Source organism: Sprattus sprattus (assembly GCF_963457725.1).
Source record: "Sprattus sprattus genome assembly, chromosome: 2".
NCBI classification, from domain to species: domain Eukaryota; kingdom Metazoa; phylum Chordata; class Actinopteri; order Clupeiformes; family Clupeidae; genus Sprattus; species Sprattus sprattus.
Genome location: NC_137921.1, coordinates 5,158,670 through 5,183,949, shown reverse-complemented (window position 1 = coordinate 5,183,949; position 25,280 = coordinate 5,158,670). Strand labels below are relative to the sequence as shown.

Here is a 25,280-nt window from a genome sequence, read left to right as displayed (position 1 = left end):
TCTCTTAACTGCATAAATGGTGTAAATAAAAAATTGATCACCGAAAAAAAGAAACTACTTCACCAACATTCACATCGGTGCTTGTGAAGCGGAAGACCACAGTGACAGCATGCAGAGTGTAAACAAAACAAGAAGCAAAAATCTGAAATCAGAACCGACACCGAAGGGAAAGTACTCTGGGTCTGTTCAGTTCTGTTATTTAAAATGACCTGGGCTCTGTCTGTGCCGTCCTCAGATGGGCCTGATGAAGAAGAACATGAAGTCAGTTCAGGATACATTTCTTCAGGAGATGGTGAGTAGGACAGGGCCTAATTAGGCAAGATCGTCATACAAGTTATTAATACTAATGTGCTTCCCAGTGGTAATGACTTTCTGCAGCTCGACTGGCAGAGAAGAACGTTAATGGGTTTCATCATAGGTCTACGTCATTGGTTTCATTCCCTGAGGGCACACACACACTGATTTTCCAGTAACCTACAGTTCTGGGTCACTTTTGGTATAAGCATCTGCTGCTGAATAACTTTGAGGCACTGTTGGTAATAGCATCTTCTGCTAACTAACTTTGAGTCACTGTTGGTAAAAGCATCTTCTGCTAACTAACTTTGAGTCACTTTCGGTAAAAGCATCTCCTGTTTGAACTAATGAGAACATGAACGACTGAAATACTTGTTTTTCCCTTTAGCGAGAGGAGGAGCTCTCAAGTATGCGCAGAGGACTGCAGACTCTGTTCCTGTCTGGAACACCCATGTTCTGACCCGAGGAATGATCTTTAAAAGGTGTTTTTAGCCTGTTCACGTTCTGATCCGTTCAAGTCAAAATTCACTTTATTGCGGAACCTGTTAAGACATGTTGAGTAGATATTATAAACCATATTTATTTAAAACCAGTATATATTCATTTCAGTTAGTTTATTTATTTATTTAAGGTTGTCAAACCTGACTGTGTCCATTCCCTCGCTCCCCAGTTTTTAATCTAAATAATGAATTCATGTGTAAAATGTATTTATTCATATGGAAAAATGGATTGCCTTATTGTTAATATATTATAAGAACCACAATAAATAAGATTGATGTAAAAGATAATCCGTCGGTTGTGTGTCTCACTCTTCTCCCCCTCATAGCGTTGTTATAACATTGTGTTGTTCAGCACAAAAACAAATGTCAACCAGGACATATTTCTAGAGTCATTGTATTAGTATGACACCTGCTACACATGTCTTCATCAACTGATCTTGGCTACAGATGTTGGTATGTTTGGAGCAAGAAGACACCACATATTTTTAAAAAGCCTTGTATTATGAAGACAAGTAGTTCTTACAAAGTTTTTTTTCTTTTTTTTTTTTTTTTCAAGTGAAGACATGAACAACCCTGTTCAGACTGACTCTTGCCGTTCAGTTCGATATGAAATCCACCCCTAAGACCCGCAGTCTCCACACCACCCTCAAGTATTACAGTACTTCTTTTTTTTCAACATTTTTTTTTAAGTGGAGCTGGTCACACATGCACAACTACCACCAAACACTGATGGTCTCTTGAAACAACTGTCCTTCCCAAAAAAAATCCTCAAAAAAACGAACAAAAACACTGAATACACTCCACTTCTGTTCATCTCTCTTTCCACTGAAGTGGATTGTCCCGAAGGTCTGGTGCGGACTGTCCTTCAGGCTACTCCTGGCCGAAGCGTGGCCTTTCGGGCTTCCCAAAGAAACATTAGTCCACCACTGCCCTTCTTGGATGCCAGGGCCCTGGAAGAATAAGGACAAGCCCGTAGACAAAACCAAAGGGGGGAGCCTAGGAGGAAAATAGCCTCCGGGATTTTCACGGAGAAAAAAAGAAAATCTTGCTCCATCGTTTCTTCATGGAAGAAAGTCCTCTATGGCCTGTGAAATCTACCAGGAAGAAAGCAGGGGGTAGAGGGAAAGAGAGAGAGAGAGAGATATTAATCAGAAGAAGAGGTGCCTTTGGAATCACACAGACGTGCACTGATTACAGCGCTGAATCAATCAGCGAGGCTATTTTTAGCTCAGCCTTGAAGAGACCAGCGAGTCAGCCTTCTTCCCGTTAGCGGCCGCTATTGCGAAATCGAATTAAAGAGCCATTTCTTGCAAAAACATGACAGGTCAAGATCGCACTCTTGGTTTTTTTTCTATGGCGTGAGTGTGTCAGGCGGATTATTTATGGGAATATCAAGTCTCTGGAGAAATGGGGCTGCGATTTGGAGCAGTAATCTATCTTTAGCTCCCGGGGATGCATGTGCCTCGAGCTAAGAATAGCACTATAGCAATCTGTGGAGTGGGAGTCCATGGTCTGCGTGTATTGAATCTATTTTAATATGCATAATTGCCTAACCAATGTGATTGATTGTTTTATTAATACTGTTGTTTTGATAATGCAGTAAGTTTGCATGTTACTACATCCAATAAAAAATCCCCTTTACTTAACATCAATTAAATCAGTATTCAAATAATGAACAGAAATCTATCAAATCTAAACTATAACACTTAAAGTTACAACAGCGTGCAGGGCATTGCAGCCTACCTCGTGAGATGTTTGCTGGATGCGTGGACCTCCATCTCGGTGCTTTTGAACTCATTTAGCTCCTTACGGATGGCAGCCTGTAGAATTAAACAGAGCAGTTTAGACCATTTCCTCAGCTATGCACCCTGGGAAAGGCATGGTCAAAGTTGTATAAATTCAAGCTACAAAAAAAGAAACCGAATAAAGGGTACAGGGTACAGCCCTTGCTTATTCACACTTTCTGGTGGAGCAAAGGCCTACTACTTTGAATTCTCGAAGAGAAGACAGAAGTATTGATACTATTGTATCATTATTACATTATTACCGTTTAGTAGGCTACACTGGGACACAGGGATAAAAAGCCATTTGCTTTGTGGTGCAATGTAAACACGAACATTTTAAATGTCTTCAGGTCTACGAATGCATTTCTATGAAACCAGCTGCAACCCTTCATGCCCAAAATAACCCGGTTCACCTGATTCAGTGTTTACAATTATAGGCTACTATATTAGATCAGTTGCACCCGGCCCCGCACACCTTGTCAGCTGCAGATAGTCTGGTCCAGGGCTTGTCCGCCCTGCGGTCGTAGTCCTGAGCCTTGGCCACCTCCACATAGTCACTGAAACGGATCAGAATCTTCCTCTCCCGGAGCTCGTCTACCGTGGGTCTCTGATTGAGCTGTGGTGGGAGAGAGGTGGTGAGGTGAGAAGGAGGCTTGGGAAAGTGCTCTCCAACCTCTACTGCCACATTTACATTTAGTCATTCAGCAGACGCTTTTGTCCAAAGCGACGTACAAGGGAGAGAACAGTCAAGCTAAGAGCAATAAGGCCTGGTGTAACAATAAATGCTGCTTTTTTTTATTTCAAGAAATAGAAAACGAAATAGAATGAAAAGGAAGTGCGGGACTGTCACTGCTAAAGTGCAAGTTAGGCCAAGGTGCCAGTTAGGAAGGGAGGTGCTCTCTGATGGCAACTGGTTCCTTTTAGCACAACTGTGGTCACAAGAACATGTATATAGATCCACCTGCTCGCACAACTAAGCCTCAGTGGGCCTAGAGGCATAGGAGTGGTAATTTACCAATTACCTTGTATTATGAAAAAGCATGAAGTATTTTGTATGTTTGTTTTTGTTGATGCTGTTTAAATGTGTCAAATGTTTTATGAACTGTCTAAAATTGAAAATGACACTGGGAGACTTTCCAACAAAATAACTCACTTCAATTTTGAAACCATTCTGATTAGACACGTTTTTCATTAAGTTTAAACAAGCAACAGTAGCGCAGTCTCTGCGTGTGTTTTGTAAATTTGTCTATATTACAGTTTTTTAATGAAATGTGGTTAAACACTGAACACTCTTATTGGTAGCCTATTTATTGTAGGCCTACATAATTCCTGATCAAAATGGGAACAATAAGATGTGCTGTTAGCCTACTGAACAGCCTATGAACTGTTTTAAGGACTTCTGTGGACTAAATAATGCATTTTTACCTTTCTGTTTAGTCGCTGTTTGATTTCTCTCCTCTCCTCCTGTTCCGTTTGGTCATTCCTTTCTATAATTGAAATTGAAAACACATTAAGTAGAAAGAAGCATAAGAAGACAAGCATTCACTTAATAATCATAACTATAACCTGCGTTGCAGTGAGCTATAGCCTGCAATAGTTAGGCTACTTAAATTGATTTTTTTTTTTTTTTTTAAAGGAATCTTGTTTACTTACGTTTCAAAATATTTCTGCCCTCCAATTCCTCGACTGCCGGCCGCTGACTTAGTCTCCTGCGAAAAAACACCACAATCACGTTCTGGACCATTTCCCCGATCGTGACCTACAGTCCAACAGACAGTAGTTGTTTTTTCTCTTCTTCTTCTTCTTCAAATGGGCTATTGACACCGCCAGCCGATAAGAATGACAGTAAGTCGGAATATTATTCTAAAGGGAAACTCAAAGTCTCTCCATTTCAAATTCAAAGCCCGACTCTGATTCTTCGATTTAGGTCTTCCCCACATCTGGAAACCCCACGGTGCGCCCCTGGCTGCGTTTATTATCCTTTTTCCAGCCACCCTTCGACTGATAGCCAACCTGTGCTATCCCTTGGTCGTCAAAGTTATCAACAGTGTTGCGCTGAACAACAGCTTAATTCTCTCCGTGAACTTTTTCCGTGCGCCCGTGCATATATAGAGCTCTCCAGCTTCTGTTATCACGAGCAGTGGAGCATCAGCACGCCTTCAATAAGCGAAGGGTTCTCCCTGCTCCGCTCCGCTCAGCGTATGCCTCCGCCCACTTTGATAGTCCGACATAATGATGTTGTTACAAGCGGTGCTTACCGCGTTAACATTTCTCTGACACACTGCCAAAATAGTGGAAGCTCGATGAATTAAAACTAAGCTGGTTAACCTACCAAAAAAAAAGAGGAAAACGGATATGTGAACAATGATAAGGTGGTGATAACAAAGACAAGTTGTGTAAGACCGTCCGGGCAAAAAAGATCGATGTTTGTTTTCACTGCTTGGACAGTTACGCAATTTTTATTTTAATATTAAAACGAAGTCTTTCTGAATTCTCACATTTCTGAGTAACTTGAATGAGAAATGAACTCCAGCCCAGCAGGGTGCTTATGGGGGCTGAAACACTAATCCACCTAAATATTTGCTGCCACAGCAGGTCTGGTGTTAAGTTCTCCGAACTGAGTCTGGTGTTTTCTGGCTCTGTTCCGAATCAGCAAATCTGAAGGCTCTTTTCCCACTATCCTTTATCCTATCACGACAGAGGAACGCATCATCTGTGCATCCCAACAGATGTGGCGGCATTAATATTTCAGCAGGTGACACGGAGAAGCACTCCCAAAGCCCCACTGGTAGCTATCGGGATATCATTGACCTGTATCCCATGTTGCCTAGCAACAGAGGTTTCTCCAACCGCACAGGGAAATCTCGGAGACAAAGAGATCTGTTTGGGTAACCCTTATTACGGACTGCTCCATACTGTGGGGTGTTGTGTTCTCAGAGAACGTTCTGTGTCTAAACCTTTGACCCACGTGAAAGCAATGCCCAACCCAGTGGAGGCACAACACATGGACCACGGTTTTGACCATAAAGGCATTCCAGTGGTGTAGTCCAGGGTACACGCAGGTATACGGAGTATACCCACTTATTCTTCAGTCAGCATTGCGTATACCCACTTCTCAGAACAGGGAGTTTATCCTGTGCTGTATGGGCTGCTTAAAAAAAATGCCAAATTAAGAGTATACCCATTTCCCCAGGGACCACTACACCACTACACAGTGGGCTGATCAAAACACGGCACATGTGGCTCAGAGTGATGGGTGGCTGTTGGCTCTGTCAACACAGTGGAAGACATTAAACAAATTGGTGCATATGTTGTTTCTCTACAGCGCTCCGGCATGTAATCCCCTCAGCCAGCGCTCGGAGCAAACAAAGGAGCACATGTGGGGGTGGAGAAGGAAGAGAATCGTGGGAGACGAAGGGAGCGAGAGAGCGCTAGCGCAGCGCTTGTGTGCTGCTGCTGCCGCCGCGCCATGCATTATTCAACAGCCTCGGCTCTAAATATAGCAACAGCAACGTCTCGCTTGAGTGGGAGTGGTGGGCACGACGGGCTAAAGATGGAAAGGTCACATCGCCGCAATCATCAGAGGGTATGACGGACGCACACATCCCCAACCTGACAGAGGTGCGGCACAAGCCCAGATGGCGGGCGCCTGACTCCCTCATCTAGCTCAGATGCGAGCCAGAATCAGGCACTAAACGGCAGGGGGAGATCCCTCTCAGCCGAGCTTTATGTAATGTCGTATTTGTTTAAGGTCTAGTGGGGATCTGATGTAGCCTACAGTCAGTTCTGGGTAATCAGTGGGGGAACTCTCAGGGGAGTCTGTCTGAACTGAATCAAGTCTACCTGCTGGGACGCCCTCCTTTTTAAAACCAGAGCAGTGTGTCAGTCAGGGAGAGAACATGGAGCAAATGTGCTCTCTCCGTGAAAAAAAACGGCATATTAGTGATTTAGCATCAGTGCCCATTGTTGTGATCAGATTACTGACAGTGGGTTAATCCTGGTGTTGCACATTTAACAGTCCATCCTCAGCCTGCAAGGAAATGAACTGCTTGTGCTGCTGATAACTGGTGGTGGTGGCTGGAGGTTATTCCTCTTCAAGCCCATTCTACTGATGCATTGCAGTAAGCACTCTGTGTGTCTGCATCCCTATGCATCCTGACCAGGGACAAACCCACAGTGCTAAGAATAGACCTGTTGTCTGCTGGAGAGGTGGGCAGGCAGGCAGGGCTTTGCAGCCTCACTAGGCAGCCTAAGTAGGCAGACTCAATGAGTCTGAAGCACACTGAAATGCAGAGGTCTCTTTCAGTGGCCGTAGCCTGTTTCCACGATTTATCCATTTTATTTTATGATTTGTTTTATGATTTATTTTAAGATGTAACAACTAAAATGTGGAAATAACTAACCTCACCATTTTTCATAAAAAAGAAAGTCATGTAAAGGTTTTGCAATCTGCCAGTGCCACAGTGACATTGTACTTGTCATTGATGCGTAATGGCATTGGAATGGCCTTTGAGTGCAGAATTTGTCATAGCCTGTCACCCTATCATGCATACTGACTGACTCACCTTTTCTGGTCTAAAGATCGGTAAGCAACACATGAAGAGATAGATAGATAGATAGAAAGATAGATACTGTAGATAGAAAGATAGATACTGTAGATAGATAGATAGATAGATAGAAAGATAGATACTGTAGATAGATAGATAGATAGATAGATAGATAGATAGATAGATAGAAAGATATATACTGTAGATAGATAGATAGATAGATGGATACTTTATTTATCCTGAGGGAAATGAAGGGTATTTAGAAGACGCCTGTGGAACGAGGTATGGGATGATGAGATTCGATTAGAACAAGTGTTCCATGCCAGCGGATCAAAACAAAGGGACTAGAAATCAAACAAGTGTGTGCCTATGTCATGGAACTAAAGAATCTTTAAATGAAACGTTTACTAGCTGCAAGACACTGTGTTATAGGGCATTTCTGTCAGTGTTAAGCTACCTGCTGAGGCTTTGTCCTGACCGTATACCAAACCCATTGATGATCATACCACCTCACAACGCCACCTCAAAGCTCAGCTTCTCATAAATTGGCCCTAGTTGCCATGACAATAACATGCTCCGCATTTGCCAAGGAATGGATAGGGGGAGAGAAAATCTCTGACAGACAGTACGCTGCATGTGAGGTTGCATGTACGGTTCAATGAACGATCGGCTTGTGGGGCAAAGACGACTGAAATTGATGTGTCAACTGAAGGATTTTCCTTGTGTGTGTCGTATTACAGAATGCGTCAGAGCATTTCAAACTGACCTGTTATCCCTTCATAATCCATAAATATTCCTAATTTCTTGCTAAGCGCCTTAACTCAGGGAGCCAGATCAACGGGGTTAGCGCTTGTTTGTGTCCCTTCAACAGTTACATAACTGCGAAACAAATCAGAACTGTGCCACTCGTACAAAAAGCTGCTGAGTTGTGTCCACTTAAACACCTGAAACACCAGCATCCTTACACACCTGAAACACCTCCAGCCTTACACACCTGAAACACCTTCATCCTTACACACCTGAAACACCTCCATCCTTACACACCTGAAACACCAGCATCCTTACACACCTGAAACACCTCCAGCCTTACACACCTGAAACACCGGCATCCTTACACACCTGAAACACCTCCATCCTTACACACCTCCATCCTTACACACCTGAAACACCTCCATCCTTACACACCTGAAACACCTCCATCCTTACACACCTCCAGCCTTACACACCTGAAACACCTCCAGCCTTACACACCTGAAACACCGGCATCCTTACACACCTGAAACACCTCCAGCCTTACACACCTGAAACACATCCATCCTTACACACCTGAAACACCTCCATCCTTACACACCTGAAACACCAGCATCCTTACACACCTGAAACACCTCCATCCTTACACACCTGAAACACCAGCATCCTTACACACCTGAAACACCTCCATCCTTACACACCTGAAACACCTCCATCCTAACACACCTGAAACACATCCATCCTTACACACTTCCATCCTTAAACACCTGAAACCACTACACCCTTACACACCTGAAACACCTCCATCCTTACACACCTGAAACACCTCCATCCTAACACACCTGAAACACGTCCATCCTTACACACCTGAAACCACTACACCCTTACACACCTGAAACACCTCCATCCTTACACACCTGAAACACCTCCATCCTAACACACCTGAAACACGTCCATCCTTACACACCTGAAACCACTACACCCTTACACACCTGAAACACCTCCATCCTTACACACCTGAAACACGTCCATCCTTACACACCTGAAACCACTACACCCTTACACACCTGAAACACCTCCATCCTAACACACCTGAAACACCTCCATCCTTACACACCTGAAACACGTCCATCCTTACACACCTGAAACCACTACACCCTTACACACCTGAAACACCTCCATCCTTAAACAACTGAAACACCTCCATACTAACACACCTGAAACACCTCCATCCTTAAACACCTGAAACACCTCCATCCTAACACACCTGAAACACCGGCATCCTAACACACCTGAAACACCTCCATCCTTACACACCTGAAACACCTCCATCCTTACACACCTGAAACACCTCCATCCTAACACACCTGAAACACCTCCATCCTTACACACCTGAAACACCTCCATCCTTACACACCTGAAACACCTCCATCCTTACACACCTGAAACACCTCCATCCTTACACACCTGAAACACCTCCATCCTTACACACCTGAAACACCTCCATCCTTACACACCTGAAACACCTCCATCCTTACACACCTGAAACACCTCCATCCTAACACACCTGAAACACCATCATCCTTACACACCTGAAACACGTCCATCCTTACACACCTGAAACCACTACACCCTTGCCAAAGAGAGAGTAAAGGGGTGATCTTCTCTGATCCAATCTCACATTCTCCAATCCCTGTCAGTCTGTTGGGTTACATCACTAATGCTAGATCAGCATGGCAGCTCGTTGTTTACAGTCAGCACCCCACTACTAGAGGTTAAGGTCAGGAGAGGGCGATAGAGAGGCTGCATAGCTGAAATGTATCATGGTTTCGTAACAGCAGTGAAAGTCATCTAATCAGACAGAGACCACAGGATCATATTGATTTTCCTGATAGCGCAAAGCTGTGTTATGTACTGGGCGCTCTTGTGTGAGGGGACCACAGTTTAAACACTTCATGTGAAAAGGCTGATGAAATGGAGGTTCTGTTTTATGGTGTGGTGTACCATATGCTGGAACACAAACGGACACAAAAGGCAGTTGTGTGCACCTGCGCTCCCCCTCCCGCCACTAGACTGTTACAGATGCAGGTGTTTGGCCCTTATTCAATTCAGAGTGTGTGTGTGTGTGTATGTGTGTGTCTGTGTGTCTGTCTGTGTGTTTGTGTGTGTGTGTATGTGAGTGTGAGTGTGTGTGTGTGTGTGTGTGTGTGTGTGTGTGTGTGTGTGTGTGCGTGTGTGTGTGTCTGTGTGTTTGTGTGTGTGTGTGTGCATGTGTGTGAGTACAAAGAGGGAACATTGAGTTAATTGGGAGTTTGTTGTTCTCCTCTTCAGACTGATTAGGCCAAAGCTGCATAGCTGCAGGTGTTTGTGTGTGTAAATCTGCATGTATGTGCATATTTGTGTGTGAGAGTGTGTGTTTGTGTGTGTGTGTGTGTGTGTGTGTGTTTGTGTGTGTAGATCTGCATGTATGTGCATATCTGCGTGTGAGAGTGTGTGTTTGTGTGTGTGTGTGTTTGTCTGTGTAGATATGCATGTATGTGCATATCTGCGTGTGAGAGTGCGTGCATGCGTGTGTGCGTGCGTGCGTGCGTGTGTGTGTGTGGGAGTCAGAGAGATTTTCTTATAATATGAAGCTGAAGCTCTTGGCAAAGTTGGAAACTGCTGCTGAAACAGATTTGTTTAATACTGTGGTGTACCAGATTCAGATTGGGGAACATATTTTCTAAGAGGTGTCCAAATTGTTTCTTTTAAGAAATGATGAAATCTAGGCCACACTGGAGCAAGGGATTAGAATATCTGAAAACCTTGTCTCTGCTGTAGGACATGAGAGATGTACATGTAGCAGTTTTTATTTCATAAAAAAAAAATCAAGATTGAACTGACTCCTAATTCTGCCACACAGTATTAATCTTGTAGTGTATGTTTGGTGGCAAAAATATTCATCTGAAATTATCAAGCTAATGCAGCAAAAGGCCTTTAAGGGAAGTGTGTAAATATTTCATTTTTGCAAAACTTTCGTATTGCTAGACATGGGGACAATGCATATGGTTAATGGCGCTATATAAATCAGTAGAACTATATCAAATTGAAATCCCTAATACTATTTGACCTATATCACAACAATAATACACCAAAGACGTCTGCCTGGATGAGCAACTGCTCTGAGATCAGAAATAAGAGATTCCATTTTTTCCCCTAGAACATTCAGTGAAACATTCCTGGGTGAGATGGAAAGCTTAAAGAGAGGAGGATGTCTTACTTTGCGAGCTTACTCTCAATCTGTTGTCTGATTTCCTGACGTTCCTGGTCGCTGCGTGTAGGGAAGATGTTCCTGTCCTCCAGTTCCTTCCTATCGGGTCGGTTCCGCAGCTTCACCGCCAGCAGCTCCGTCCTCATCCGTCGAGGAAGAGACCCTGAGGAACCGAGTTAGAACACTGCCGTCAGGAACAGCCATTATACAAACTCTGTAGTCTTGGTGATGTTAACTGCCACAGAGAAGGACACCTAACTCCGTCAGTGGCATTAGTAGTATTAGGCCAGGCACATTTATATACAAAACACAATTCATACAGACGGGTAATTCAGAGTGCTTCAGAAATGAGCAGATAAAAGAACAAAGAGAAAGACGAGATTTGAAAGGGAACAGATATTACCCAAACCCAGTGTCTGATAAATGGATGACACAGACGGAGAACACTGTCTTCTGAAGAGTCTTACAAAAGGCCATTCTTTCGCAGCAGTGTTTGAGATGACTGATGGAACTCTCCACACTCTTTATGGCTTATATAAAGACCTCTCTATTATCTAAGATCCTATCATCAGTGTCAATCTTCCACTTGAACTATGTCCAATTACTGGAGAAGGCTTTCTACTATCCAAGTGCAGAACACGAGTCACTTGTACTTCTCTACACTGTCTTCTCCATCTTTATAATCCTGTATATTTACAATTTACACTTTACAACCCCACATAAACATGTGTGTGTGTATTGGCTAGTTGATATAGACTGACGTCTGATATTATCTGTAAGAGTGTCTATGTATGAGGGGTAAAGGCCAACATACTGAATTTTGTAATGAAATCATTATTTTTGCACTGTGCCGTACAGTCGGAGATAACGTCATTATTTCCTGAGTAGCGTGTTGTCAAGGCGACTCACCAGAGATGACAGAGTCGTTCCAGCTCTCCTGGTCGAATATGCGACCTGACTCGTCGGTGAACCACTGGTCGATCCGAAGGTTCTCCTTGTTCTCCTCCGAGTCCCTCCGGTTCTCGACCTCGCCACTGGGCTCCCTCTCAATACTGAGGAGAGGAGGGTTAGAGGCAGGAGAGACATAACTCAGTCATCACGACTCCGCACATCAATCCAATGTCAAGTATAATACTACTCCTATTCACACTATACACACTAATACACTGTACTAGTCCACACTACGTAATACTTTGCTACACTGCTCAGTACCTCCCTAGAGATTATTTACAATACTGATTAATTGTATACACTATTGTAATCTGTAATTTACACTATTGTAATCTGTAATGTACACTTTTGTATCCTGTAATGTACACTATTGTAATCTGTAATGTACACTTTTGTATTGTAACATGCTGGGGGACCATGAACAGCTTGGAAACCAACGAACACTGTAATGATTTCTATGGCAAAGTACAGGCTGAAAATAAATTGTGCCAAAAAATTAACACAACAGATATCACCTACAGAAAAACAGGCCAATTTTCCATGATTTAATCAATCTAAACTTTTTTCAATCATAAACTTTTGATAATTTATTATCATTGATAAACCTATCAAATACCTTTGCATCGTGTTTGAGCAGTAATTTGCTTTAGAAATCATCATCAAATATCCAGCAGTTTTCTCGTTAGTTTTGTGCTGTGTTGGGACGGGCAGTTCTCTGCATCTGAAAGAACTCATCATTATACACGGACATATTTGGGGTGCGTTTACATTTATTTATATACTTACAATGTTGTCTGATGAACTTGTAAACATCGAATAAAGCATGTGAATCTATTCTAGTAGACCCCAAAGATAACATTGAACATTGAAAATGATCATAATAGGCCCCTTTTTAATAAATGGTTGTTGCCAACAAAGCAACGCTGCCAGTATCGTCACTTCAGGAGAACGCCCCAAAGCGTAAAAGTATGTTTCTGTATAAAAAGGGGCGCTGAAGCTGACGAAGCTAGCCTGGTGGAAGAAAGGGATAACGGCTGTCGAGGTTTCCCGTTATACACAAACTATTGGATGAGGCAGAGGCAGAGAACTCTCTCTCTTTCTCTTTTGTTATTTTAACCAATCGCCAAGACCTATGAGACTGATTCACTGATCACGTGATGTGACAGATGCTTATGTCAAAGTTATACCAGGGTCACGTCCGCCCCGTCCTCCGCTCCCCCATATGCTCTTTAAATGTGACGTAACGTGACGTAACCTCTGACCTCTTCCTAACTCTCGCCCTTGATGTGCGGGTGGGGTGCATTCCTGCTACAGGACTCTGACAGTAAGGAGACCAGAAGGTTATATTTGACCAGTTCTTCTCTACATCTGCCTCACTACGCTGCCTCTCTTGAGTGTAGTGATTTTATTATTGTCCTGCCCATTGCGTCGATTTGCCAGGCTAGAATTTCTCTGTGTTTTTCTGTCGTGGAGTGCTTTCTAGCTAGCTAGCTAAAATTAGCTAGCTTCTCAGCTTGCTTCGCTAACATTATCATTACATTTACTTCCCTGTGGTTGTTATGAATCCCATCTTGGCTAACTGCACTGGCCAGCCAGCGACTGTCTCAAATTTAGAGTGAATTGATTACAGATTACGAGCCTTAAAAGGACCTTTAATGGTCCTAGTTTGATCACTTTAAAAACACATTAATGGTCCTAGTTTGAAAACACACCACACAAGTCCAAGCTGAGTCATACCAAGGACCCACACCAGGTCCGGATCAGAACCAAGCCTGTGGCAGATGCAGTCTGGACTTAGGCGTGGTGTTAGCAGCCCGTATTGAATGTCAGATTAAACAGTAAATCCAGGCCAGATTTGGCCCAGACTAGAGCCAGAACCGCTCCTAACGGACCACAAACAGGGTGATCACACACACACACACACACACAAACACACACACACACACACACAGGGTGATCCACACACACACACAGGGTGATCCACACACACACACACACACACAGGGTGATCCACACACACACACACACACAGGGTGATCCACACACCTGTCCTGCCGGAGCTTGTTGGCCAGCGCTCGGTGCAGCTCCTCTATGATGCAGCTAGGGGGCAGTGGTGGGTGCATGCCGCCGAGGTTGGAGAGGGGACCCCGCAGAGGCACGGCTGGGGGCCCCTCTGGACACCGCGGGGGCTCCTTGGGCAAGAAGGAGTTGGACTGGTGCAAAGGGGCCACACCCTGGTCATCTAGAGGGAAAAAATGGAGAAAGGTTGCTCATAAATGTTTAAAAGAAAGACTTGCCATCATCAAAATGTTCTTTCTCCTCACAATCCTTGACAAGATTTATCAGCCAATACATTTTTCTATTTTATTGTAGTGTAGATTATTGTTTAATTCTCAGATGATAATGCTCTCATGATTAGTGAGATGTTGAAGTTCTGTTTATATATAAGGTATTAAATATAACTTATACTGCATGTTGACTTTGCATATCTGTACGTTAGGGCCATATTTGAGACAATGAACATCCTGTCAGGAATCAGTAAACTACATTCTATCCCGTCACATAAGGTCCTTTCCAACACAGCTCATCTGCTTACCTGTGTGGTTTTTAGCATTTTTATGTTCCCGAACATTTTCATCTTTCAAAGTTTGAAGTTAACAATGGAGTATTTTTACATCATTATTGTAAAATAATTTTGTTTTTTTAATATTCTTTATATCACTATTGGCACTGCTTGTCTTACCCCTTATGTCCTTGATGCTCATCATTAAAGTGTCATTTAATGCTTAAAATGTCCCCTTCCTTAGTATTTTCCCTGCCAGCAAGAATTCCTAAGGTAAGGCTGGCCCTTGCGTCCTGTAAGCCAGATGCTGCTGACTGGTGTGAAAAGCTGAGTCAGGGGTATTATAACAGGACTCTCCATGGACGCTTCGAGGGGCCAGAACTCAAGGAGGATTACTGGACACACACAGGGTGATGTCACACACACACACACACACACACACACACACACATTCACACACACAAACACACCTACAGGGTGATCACACACACATAAACACACACACACACACACACACAGGATGATCTCACACACATACACACACACATAGGAATAGAATAAAAATGTCACTGCACACTCTGAAAAACCCTGATTAACCCTCATCATGGGTCCTAAGCATCCAATTGCTAAAAGGTAAATGACTATAGTAATGAGTATGGGATAATGTACTGTATATGAAATAAATATCAGACCAGACGCTGGGATAGCCCTTTCAATTGAATGGAGCCGTCTATAAGGTAAATAACAGTATCGGAGTTAGAATGTGCAGTGGCATTGTCTTTTTCCCCTAGTCTACCTGCACCTCAGCCACTCAGGTGTGTGTGTGTGTGTGTGTGTGTGCCTTTCTTCTCTCTCTACCTGATCTCCACACACTCCCATGGTTTCACCCTAAGCTCACCTTCCTCCCTGCCCAGTTGAGAGGCCAGTGGGTCGGGGACACCAGGAGGAGAGTGTCCCTGGAGTGCCTGCTCCAGGCCGTCCTGATCTCCGCCCTCTATACATTCCAGCATGCCGTCAGCGTTGTCGCCCAGGGGGCCTTCCTCTTCAGCCTCCTCTTCCTCCTCCTCCTCACCGCTCTCATCCTCCTCCTCCTCCTCCTCCTCTGGGTTGGAAGGTTCTTCTAACGAGTCTGCGTCCTCTGGGAGCTCAGGTGCTAAGAGAGACAAATCGTTGTTGTTGTGTTATGGATGTTTTATCTGGGAAGTGCATATGATGTTATCAACAACAGCACTTTTCAAATGCATCAATATCATGAATGCCATCGGTCAAAAAAAAAAAAAACTAAACACTGGCGCCATCTTGGAGTTCAGGTGCTGAGAGAGAGAAATCATTGTTATTGTCTTATGGATGTTTCATCTGTGAAGTGCATAGGATGTTATGAACAACATGCATCAATATCATGACTGCTGGGTCAAAAAAAAACTAAGCACTGGCACCACCTAGTGTTCAGTGCATGCAAATGAACGTCACCTCTTCTACAACAATGGAATGAACAGATTGAGAGGAATGAGATCAAATGACCGTAATCAACAGATGAATATAATGGACTCTAGATGATTCCAGGTAATGAAATCCGTCTGTCTCATATCTAGTGTACTCACGAGGGGGGAGGGGCTCCTGGTCTGAGCCCAGGTACTCCATGCTGCTGACGCTAAGCATGTTGGGTAGTGTAGGCGGCAGTCTGCTGTCCATGTCTGACACACCCTGAATGGGGCGGCCGTGATCAGAATTGTGTAGGCTACACGACAGTGCTACATCTGCAAAGGAGAGATGGCAGGTCAGTAAAGAAAATATTTTTTCATTATTTAGAAAGAAAAGAAAGACAGCCTTTTCTTTCATTAAAGCTGCTAAACTGGAGCGGCATTCGAATGAATACAGAAGAACTGAAAGCTCAGCACACTGGTTATATAGCTGTGTCTGCGTTTCATCTCACTTAGTCATGTAAAATGATTAAAAAAAAACGCTCTCAAGCTCTGATTTAAAACAGCTTTCCTGTGCTGTTGTCTTGTAAAGCAGGTCTGGTAGAGTTAAACTAAGGATAAGACATGTATCCACACACTTCTTTGACATGACCAACATTCTCTGAATGACTGGCGGACGTACAGAGAGATGGTCTGAGAGACTGACTGACTGACTGACTGGCTAACTGACTGACTAACAGACAGAGAAATGGACTGAGAGACTGACAGGCTAACTGACTGTCTGACTGTTTGACTGACTGACTGACTGACTGACTGACTGACTGACTGACTGACTGAGTGACTGTCTGACTGACTGACTGACTGACTGGCTGACTGACTCTCTGACTGACTGACTAACTGACTGACTGACTGACTGACTGACTGACTGACTGACTGACTGACTGACTGGCTGACTGACTGACTGTCTGACTGACTGACTGACTGACTGACTGGCTGACTGACTGACTGACTGACTGACTGACTGACTGACTGACTGACTGACTAGCTGACTGACTGACTGACTGACTGACTGACTGACTGACTAGCTAGCTGACTGTCTGACTGACTGACTGACTGACTGAGTGTCTGACTGACTGACTGACTGACTGACTGACTGACTCTCTGACTGACTGACTAACTGACTGACTGACTGACTGACTGACTGACTAACTGACTGGCTGACTGACTGACTGTCTGACTGACTGACTGACTGACTGACTGACTGACTGACTAGCTGACTGACTGACTGACTGACTCTCTGACTGACTGACTAACTGACTGACTGACTGACTGACTGACTGACTGACTGACTGACTAACTGTCTGACTGACTGACTGACTGACTGACTGTCTGACTGACCGGCTGTCTAACCGACTGACTGACTGACTGACTGACTGACTGACTGACTGACTGACTGACTGACTGACTGACTGACTGACTAGCTGACTGACTGACTGACTGACTGACTGACTGACTGACTGACTGACTGACTGTCTGGCTGGCTGGCTGGCTAGCTAGCTGACTGACTGACTGACTGACTGACTGACTGTCTGACTGACTGACTGACTGTCTGTCTGACTGACTGACTGACTGACTGACTAGCTAGCTAGCTAGCTGACTGACTGACTGACTGACTGACTGACTGACTGACTGGCTAGCTAGCTAGCTAGCTGACTGACTGACTGACTGATTGACTGACTGACTAGCTAACTGACTGACTAGCTAACTGACTGTCTAGCTAACTGACTGACTAGCTAACTGACTGACTAGCTAACTGACTGTCTAGCTAACTGACTGACTGACTGACTAGCTAGCTGACTGACTGACTAACTGACTGACTGACTGACTGACTGACTGACTGACTGACTGACTCTCTGACTGACTCTCTGACTGACTAGCTAGCTGACTGACTGACTGACTGACTGACTGACTGACTGACTGACTGACTGACTGGCTGACTGACTGACTGTCTGACTGACTGACTGACTGACTGGCTAGCTAGCTAGCTGACTGACTGACTGACTGACTGACTGACTGGCTAGCTAGCTGACTGACTGACTAACTGACTGACTGACTGACTAGCTAACTGACTGACTAGCTAACTGACTGACTGACTGACTGACTGACTGACTGACTGACTGACTGACTGACTGACTGACTCTCTGACTGACGAGCTAGCTGACTGACTGACTGACTGACTGACTGACTGACTGACTCTCTGACTGACGAGCTAGCTGACTGACTGACTGACTGACTGACTGACTGACTAGCTAACTGACTGACTAGCTAACTGACTGACTGACTGACTGACTGACTGACTGACTGACTGACTGACTGACTGACTGACTGACTAGCTGACTGACTGACTGACTGACTGACTGACTAGCTAGCTGACTGTCTGACTGACTGACTAGCTAACTGACTGACTGACTGACTGACTGACTGACTGACTGACTGACTAGCTAACTGACTGACTGACTGACTGACTGACTGACTAGCTAACTGACTGACTGTCTGACTGACTGACTGACTAGCTAACTGACTGTCTGACTGACTGACTGACTGACTAGCTAACTGACTGACTGACTGACTGACTGACTGACTGACTGACTGACTAGCTGACTGTCTGACTGACTGACTGACTGACTGAGTGTCTGACTGACTGACTGACTGACTGACTGACTGACTCTCTGACTGACTGACTAACTGACTGACTGACTGACTGACTGACTGACTGACTGACTGACTGACTGACTGGCTGACTGACTGACTGTCTGACTGACTGACTGACTGACTGACTGGCTGACTGACTGACTGACTGACTGACTGACTGACTGACTGACTGACTGACTAGCTGACTGACTGACTGACTGACTGACTGACTGACTGACTAGCTAGCTGACTGTCTGACTGACTGACTGACTGACTGAGTGTCTGACTGACTGACTGACTGACTGACTGACTGACTCTCTGACTGACTGACTAACTGACTGACTGACTGACTGACTGACTGACTAACTGACTGGCTGACTGACTGACTGTCTGACTGACTGACTGACTGACTGACTGACTGACTGACTAGCTGACTGACTGACTGACTGACTCTCTGACTGACTGACTAACTGACTGACTGACTGACTGACTGACTGACTGACTGACTGACTAACTGTCTGACTGACTGACTGACTGACTGACTGTCTGACTGACCGGCTGTCTAACCGACTGACTGACTGACTGACTGACTGACTGACTGACTGACTGACTGACTGACTGACTGACTGACTGACTAGCTGACTGACTGACTGACTGACTGACTGACTGACTGACTGACTGACTGACTGTCTGGCTGGCTGGCTGGCTAGCTAGCTGACTGACTGACTGACTGACTGACTGACTGTCTGACTGACTGACTGACTGTCTGTCTGACTGACTGACTGACTGACTGACTAGCTAGCTAGCTAGCTGACTGACTGACTGACTGACTGACTGACTGACTGACTGGCTAGCTAGCTAGCTAGCTGACTGACTGACTGACTGATTGACTGACTGACTAGCTAACTGACTGACTAGCTAACTGACTGTCTAGCTAACTGACTGACTAGCTAACTGACTGACTAGCTAACTGACTGTCTAGCTAACTGACTGACTGACTGACTAGCTAGCTGACTGACTGACTAACTGACTGACTGACTGACTGACTGACTGACTGACTGACTGACTCTCTGACTGACTCTCTGACTGACTAGCTAGCTGACTGACTGACTGACTGACTGACTGACTGACTGACTGACTGACTGACTGGCTGACTGACTGACTGTCTGACTGACTGACTGACTGACTGGCTAGCTAGCTAGCTGACTGACTGACTGACTGACTGACTGACTGGCTAGCTAGCTGACTGACTGACTAACTGACTGACTGACTGACTAGCTAACTGACTGACTAGCTAACTGACTGACTGACTGACTGACTGACTGACTGACTGACTGACTGACTGACTGACTGACTCTCTGACTGACGAGCTAGCTGACTGACTGACTGACTGACTGACTGACTGACTGACTCTCTGACTGACGAGCTAGCTGACTGACTGACTGACTGACTGACTGACTGACTAGCTAACTGACTGACTAGCTAACTGACTGACTGACTGACTGACTGACTGACTGACTGACTGACTGACTGACTGACTGACTGACTAGCTGACTGACTGACTGACTGACTGACTGACTAGCTAGCTGACTGTCTGACTGACTGACTAGCTAACTGACTGACTGACTGACTGACTGACTGACTGACTGACTGACTAGCTAACTGACTGACTGACTGACTGACTGACTGACTAGCTAACTGACTGACTGTCTGACTGACTGACTGACTAGCTAACTGACTGTCTGACTGACTGACTGACTGACTAGCTAACTGACTGACTGACTGACTGACTGACTGACTGACTGACTGACTAGCTGACTGACTGACTGACTGACTGACTGACTGACTGACTAGCTAGCTGACTGTCTGACTGACTGACTAGCTAACTGACTGACTGACTGACTGACTGACTGACTGACTGACTGACTGACTGACTGGCTGACTGACTGACTGACTAGCTAGCTGACTGACTAGCTAGCTGACTGACTAGCTAGCTTACTGACCTGTGGCGCTCTGCTTCATCTTCTCTGTTTTCTTTTTCCTCCACTTCCAGGGCCTGAAGATGCGCCCCAGCGTGGCCAGCTTGCTGTTGCGGCGGATGGGGGGAGTGTGCACCCCCGTCACTAGGCAACTGGAGCGCAGCATCCTCTCCTCATCCATCACATCTGCGGGGAGAGAAAGGGGGGGGGGGCATGAGAAATGAGCCAGGACTGGTTGGGTCAGACGGGGCCCAACGGTACCAGAACCAGTAGTGACAGAGTTTCTGCAACCCATCCCTTTAGGAGTCACCTGAAGACCACAGATCCACACACTCTGCTGACACTGTGCTGATCTGTTATAACTGACAGGGGGGAACAGGGTAGGGGTGAGGAACAGGTCTGACGGGGTCCAACGGCAACGGAACCAGGTTTAATGCCAGAGGAGGTGTTGTCAGTTTTTTTGTAGCCATGGCAGTTCATTTGTTGCAGGGTATCTATACACTAGGGGAGTTCACAAGGGCTTTTTTTAGGTCTGTGGTTGGCGGTTGACTGTTTCACGGCAACCGCTCCAGAATTCCTTATCTGAAGAAAATAAAGTGGTTCTGAAAATCAGGTCTACATTCAAAGGTCTTAAAGCTGAACATATCAGTTTTCGGAAACAAGTTACACACCGAAAGTCACTGATTCGGCTGCAGACATCTTTGTAAACAGATGGCGTATAAACCCCACATATAATGTAGATTGGACCAGTGACTCCCTGTTATCCACACGCCAGTTTACAGGCCAACAGAACACTAATGTATGGTGCAGTGACCTCAAATATTCATTCATTAAGACATTCACATCATTTTTTGAATGATGTCATTGACTAGTAAGCATTCTCATCCAAGCTTTCACATAGGGAGCTTTTGACAACTTCAATGAAACCCCTGCTTCTCAGTACCCACACCTCTTAACCCTTCCAAAACGAAGGGGCCCCGTGGGGCACTTGGTGGTATTTTTATTAATAGAATTAAAAATCTCCGCGAGTTTTTGTCCTACAAACATAAAACTAACACCCACAGCAACCTTGAACCCTTTTCTTTTTAAAAATGTACAGTTTGAAACTAAAGTTTAAATAATCACTTTGTAAGGAGAGTATAACTTATCCTTTGCACATTTCAGCATCTGAGTGAGGTTTTGACCCTGCCATTAGCAAATTACAACTATTCATATGATAAGGGGATGGTAATTCAGTGGTCACCATTGGTTCATGATGTGTCAAGAAAACCTGAAGGGGGTAGAGGGCCACAAAGACATTCCAGGGCCATTACGTGCTGGCCATTGTCTTTTGACCAAGGTGTCCCAGAATGTTCACACCTCTCTCATCAATATGCATAGTGGTCTAAGTGAAGAAAAGTGTCACTTTCTATATTACGTATAGAAACCACACACACTTTTTGAATGCTAAACTCACCTTTTTGGAGCAAACACCTTTGTTTACAAGGTTCAGATTAAAAAAGAAAACTTCCAAAATATTTACAATGTGTTTTTGTACAAAGTCTGAGCACCTCTAAAACTAGATTTCATTTTAGTGTCTTTATATTTCATTTTAATACAAAACTTTGTTTTACTACATTCCTTTTACTCTCATTGTATTATTGCTGAGTTGTTCGAGAATATAATCATAAATGCCACTTTTGCCTCATGGGTTTTAGTTAGATAAAATATACAAAAATATCAGGCATGGCAAACTATCTAACAGAGTCAAAAAAAGCCCTTGGGGTTGGAAGTGTTAAATACCCGCCCCCCTTCCTCATGTCAGAATTCATTATCTGTGATTTACGCTAAAGCATAGGATCTATATTAGATCTTGCATATATTAGATCTACATTAGATTCTCTTCCTATTCAAACTCGGCCCCGGTGCTGAGCTGGGTGTTGGCTGAGTTGGGTGTCGGCCGGAACTGTGCTGTCCAGGGCTGGGTGTGTATTGTGAACATGACAAATGACTGGACACACTCTTATTACAACAAGCTCTTCATTTAACCTCCCCTCACATCATCTGAGTTTCATTTCTACGACGATACTAAAAAAGTCTCTGGGGAATTTTTCACAAACCCTACAATCAGTCTTTTATCCCAGCCGGCAAGCTGTGGTGACTAATGCCCTCGGAATTCCTGCCACACTGACTTCATTCCGTAGGTAATATGCAGCTAAATGGATCTGACTCTCTTCAAGCAGGGGTTTAGACAATGCGCCATGAAAAGGAGACGTAAATAGGAAACTGGAGAAAAAAAAGTTGCAGTTCCAGTAAAAGGTTTTATTCTATGAAAGAATCACAGTCACCCACTCACTCTCTGTGTGTGTGTGTGTGTGTGTGTGTGTGTGTGTGTGTGTGTATGTACTTCTGTACTTGCAGGAGATGGGTATTCTGGATCCATTTCTGCTGTATTTTTCACTAAGCTCAGTTAAGGGGAGCTCTGACCTTGCAACAACAGAGAGAGAAAAATCCTACACAATGGCAAGACCTTAATCTGGTAAAAGAAAACAATGACAGCAGCAACAACAACAACAACAATAATAAATAAAAATGGCTTCTTCACCCCGCTTTCCACTTCACTGGCAAATCAGACATCAGACATCTCCCTTTAAATATTCACCACCAGCACTAGAGTCATATTCATGGACTCAGGCACTGAACCCACTGTGAGACTGTGTCTGTGTCTGTGTGTGTGTGTGTGTGTGTGTGTGTGTGTGTGTGTGTGTGTGTGTGGGTGTGTGTGTGTGTGTGGGTGTGTCTGCATGCAGAATGTGTGTCTGTAGGGGGGGGGGGGTGAGTGTGTATGTGTGTCTGCATGCGGTATGTGTGTGTGTGTGTATATGTCTCTATGTGTGTGTATGTCTGCATGCAGAATGTGTGTCTGTGGGGGGTGAGAGTGTGTGTGTCTGCATGTGGTATGTGTGTGTGTGTGTGTGTGTGTGTATGGGTCTGAGTGATGCTGAGCCAGCCAGTGCTGTTACTGACGCCTGCATGCTCCAGTGTATCATGGATACAGGGATGGGCTCCAGCTTGACCCCGTGTTGATGGGAAGCAGGTCAGTTGAGCAAGTGCTTCTGCCCAAGTAACCGTCACAAGTGTGTGTGTGTGTGTGTGTGTGTGTGTGTGTGTGTGTGTGAGTCTGCCCAAGTAACCGTCAGGAGAAGGAATCCAGGTCAAACCTCCCAGACTCCACAGTAAGCAAAACCGGGCTCAGAGCTGCTGTTGCCATGACTACGGCTGCTGATGCTGCAGAGGAGCCCCTCGGAGGCAGAATTTCAGCGGCGTGCGAGTGTATGTGTGCGCGCACGGCGTGTGTGTGTGTGTGAGGGGCTGCATGAGGAGGAGGAGGAGGCCTGAGAGAAGAGGGGGGAATGGGGGGGACGGGGAGGAGCCAAAGAAGAGGAAGGGAGAGGGAGGTGGAGTCGGATGGGGGGGGGGGGGGGGGGGGGGGGGGGTCTGTTGCTACACGGAAGTGTTCATGAGAGATCCGGCCCAGCCAATCAGAGCCCAGCGCTTCATTATATAGATCAAGTATTGCTCAATTTTTAATACAGACAGACGACTCCGACATGGAGCTAAGAGAACGCTGGCAGTGGATCTGAATGGAGAGAGTCCTCTGGCAGGAATGTGCCTCGCCAGATAAGAGGCATTGCACACACCGAAATGACGGTGGTAACCATCATATTGACGAAAAAATCAGACTAGATTAGATGTGGTTAGCTTGGATACATATTCTAATGCTAATGCGTTGTGTAACATGTTGTTGGCCAGTGTTTTTATTACAATTGTATGAATCAGAAAATAAATAAAGATACATATTCTAATGCTAATATGTTGTGTAACATGTTGTTGGCCAGTGTTTTTATTACAAATGTATGAATCAGAAAATAAATAAAGATACATCTTCTATTGCACAAGGTAGAGCCTGGAGACAGAAAAGGCTCTGTCTCTTTTCCGGAATGTTCCGGAGGCTTAGAGCCCGACAGCCTCACGCTGAGCACATCAAGCCCTGCCTCATGAAATGTCAGCAGCGTGTCAGTAAGAGAGCTACGCCTGCCAGCCAACAACACCAGCAGCCACACACACTCACACACACCCACACATGCACACTCACACACACACACACACACACACACACTCACACACACACACACACACCCACACATGCACTCTCTCACACACACACACACACTGACACACTCCCACACATGCACACACATGCACAGCTACTCTCACACACACCCACACATGCACACGTGCACAGCTACACTCACACACACACACATGCACACTCACACACACACACACACACACGTGCACAGTTACACTCACACACACACACACGTGCACAGTTTCACTCACACACACACACACACACACATGACCATACACACACTCCCACACACACACACATGCACAGTTACACATACACACATACACACACACACATGCACACACACACACACACACACACACACACGTACACAGTTACACTCACACACACACATATACATGCACAACCACACATG

The 25,280-nt window shown here is 44.9% G+C and overlaps 2 protein-coding genes across 2 annotated transcripts in view; one reads left to right on the top strand and one right to left on the bottom strand.

Annotated features, from left to right (window-relative positions):
- Positions 1 to 851, top strand: part of sycp2 (synaptonemal complex protein 2) — a gene marked incomplete at its 5' end in the record, with an annotated part of 31,825 nt that extends 30,974 nt beyond the window's left edge. The window contains 2 exon segments of the mRNA XM_080832399.1: positions 236 to 292; positions 683 to 851. Of these exon segments, the coding sequence (XP_080688525.1) occupies positions 236 to 292; positions 683 to 754 (129 nt within the window). The 3' untranslated portion in view covers positions 755 to 851.
- A 1,682-nt stretch (positions 852 to 2,533) lies between these two features.
- The window catches only part of phactr3a (phosphatase and actin regulator 3a), a gene marked incomplete at both ends in the record, with an annotated part of 40,231 nt that continues 17,484 nt past the window's right edge, over positions 2,534 to 25,280 (bottom strand). Inside the window, 11 exons of the mRNA XM_080832426.1 lie at positions 2,534 to 2,614; positions 3,054 to 3,194; positions 4,004 to 4,065; positions 4,232 to 4,287; positions 11,135 to 11,288; positions 12,035 to 12,177; positions 12,693 to 12,797; positions 14,123 to 14,318; positions 15,538 to 15,792; positions 16,241 to 16,396; positions 20,755 to 20,916. Of these exons, the coding sequence (XP_080688552.1) occupies positions 2,534 to 2,614; positions 3,054 to 3,194; positions 4,004 to 4,065; positions 4,232 to 4,287; positions 11,135 to 11,288; positions 12,035 to 12,177; positions 12,693 to 12,797; positions 14,123 to 14,318; positions 15,538 to 15,792; positions 16,241 to 16,396; positions 20,755 to 20,916 (1,511 nt within the window). The remainder of the gene's footprint in view (positions 2,615 to 3,053; positions 3,195 to 4,003; positions 4,066 to 4,231; positions 4,288 to 11,134; positions 11,289 to 12,034; positions 12,178 to 12,692; positions 12,798 to 14,122; positions 14,319 to 15,537; positions 15,793 to 16,240; positions 16,397 to 20,754; positions 20,917 to 25,280) is intronic.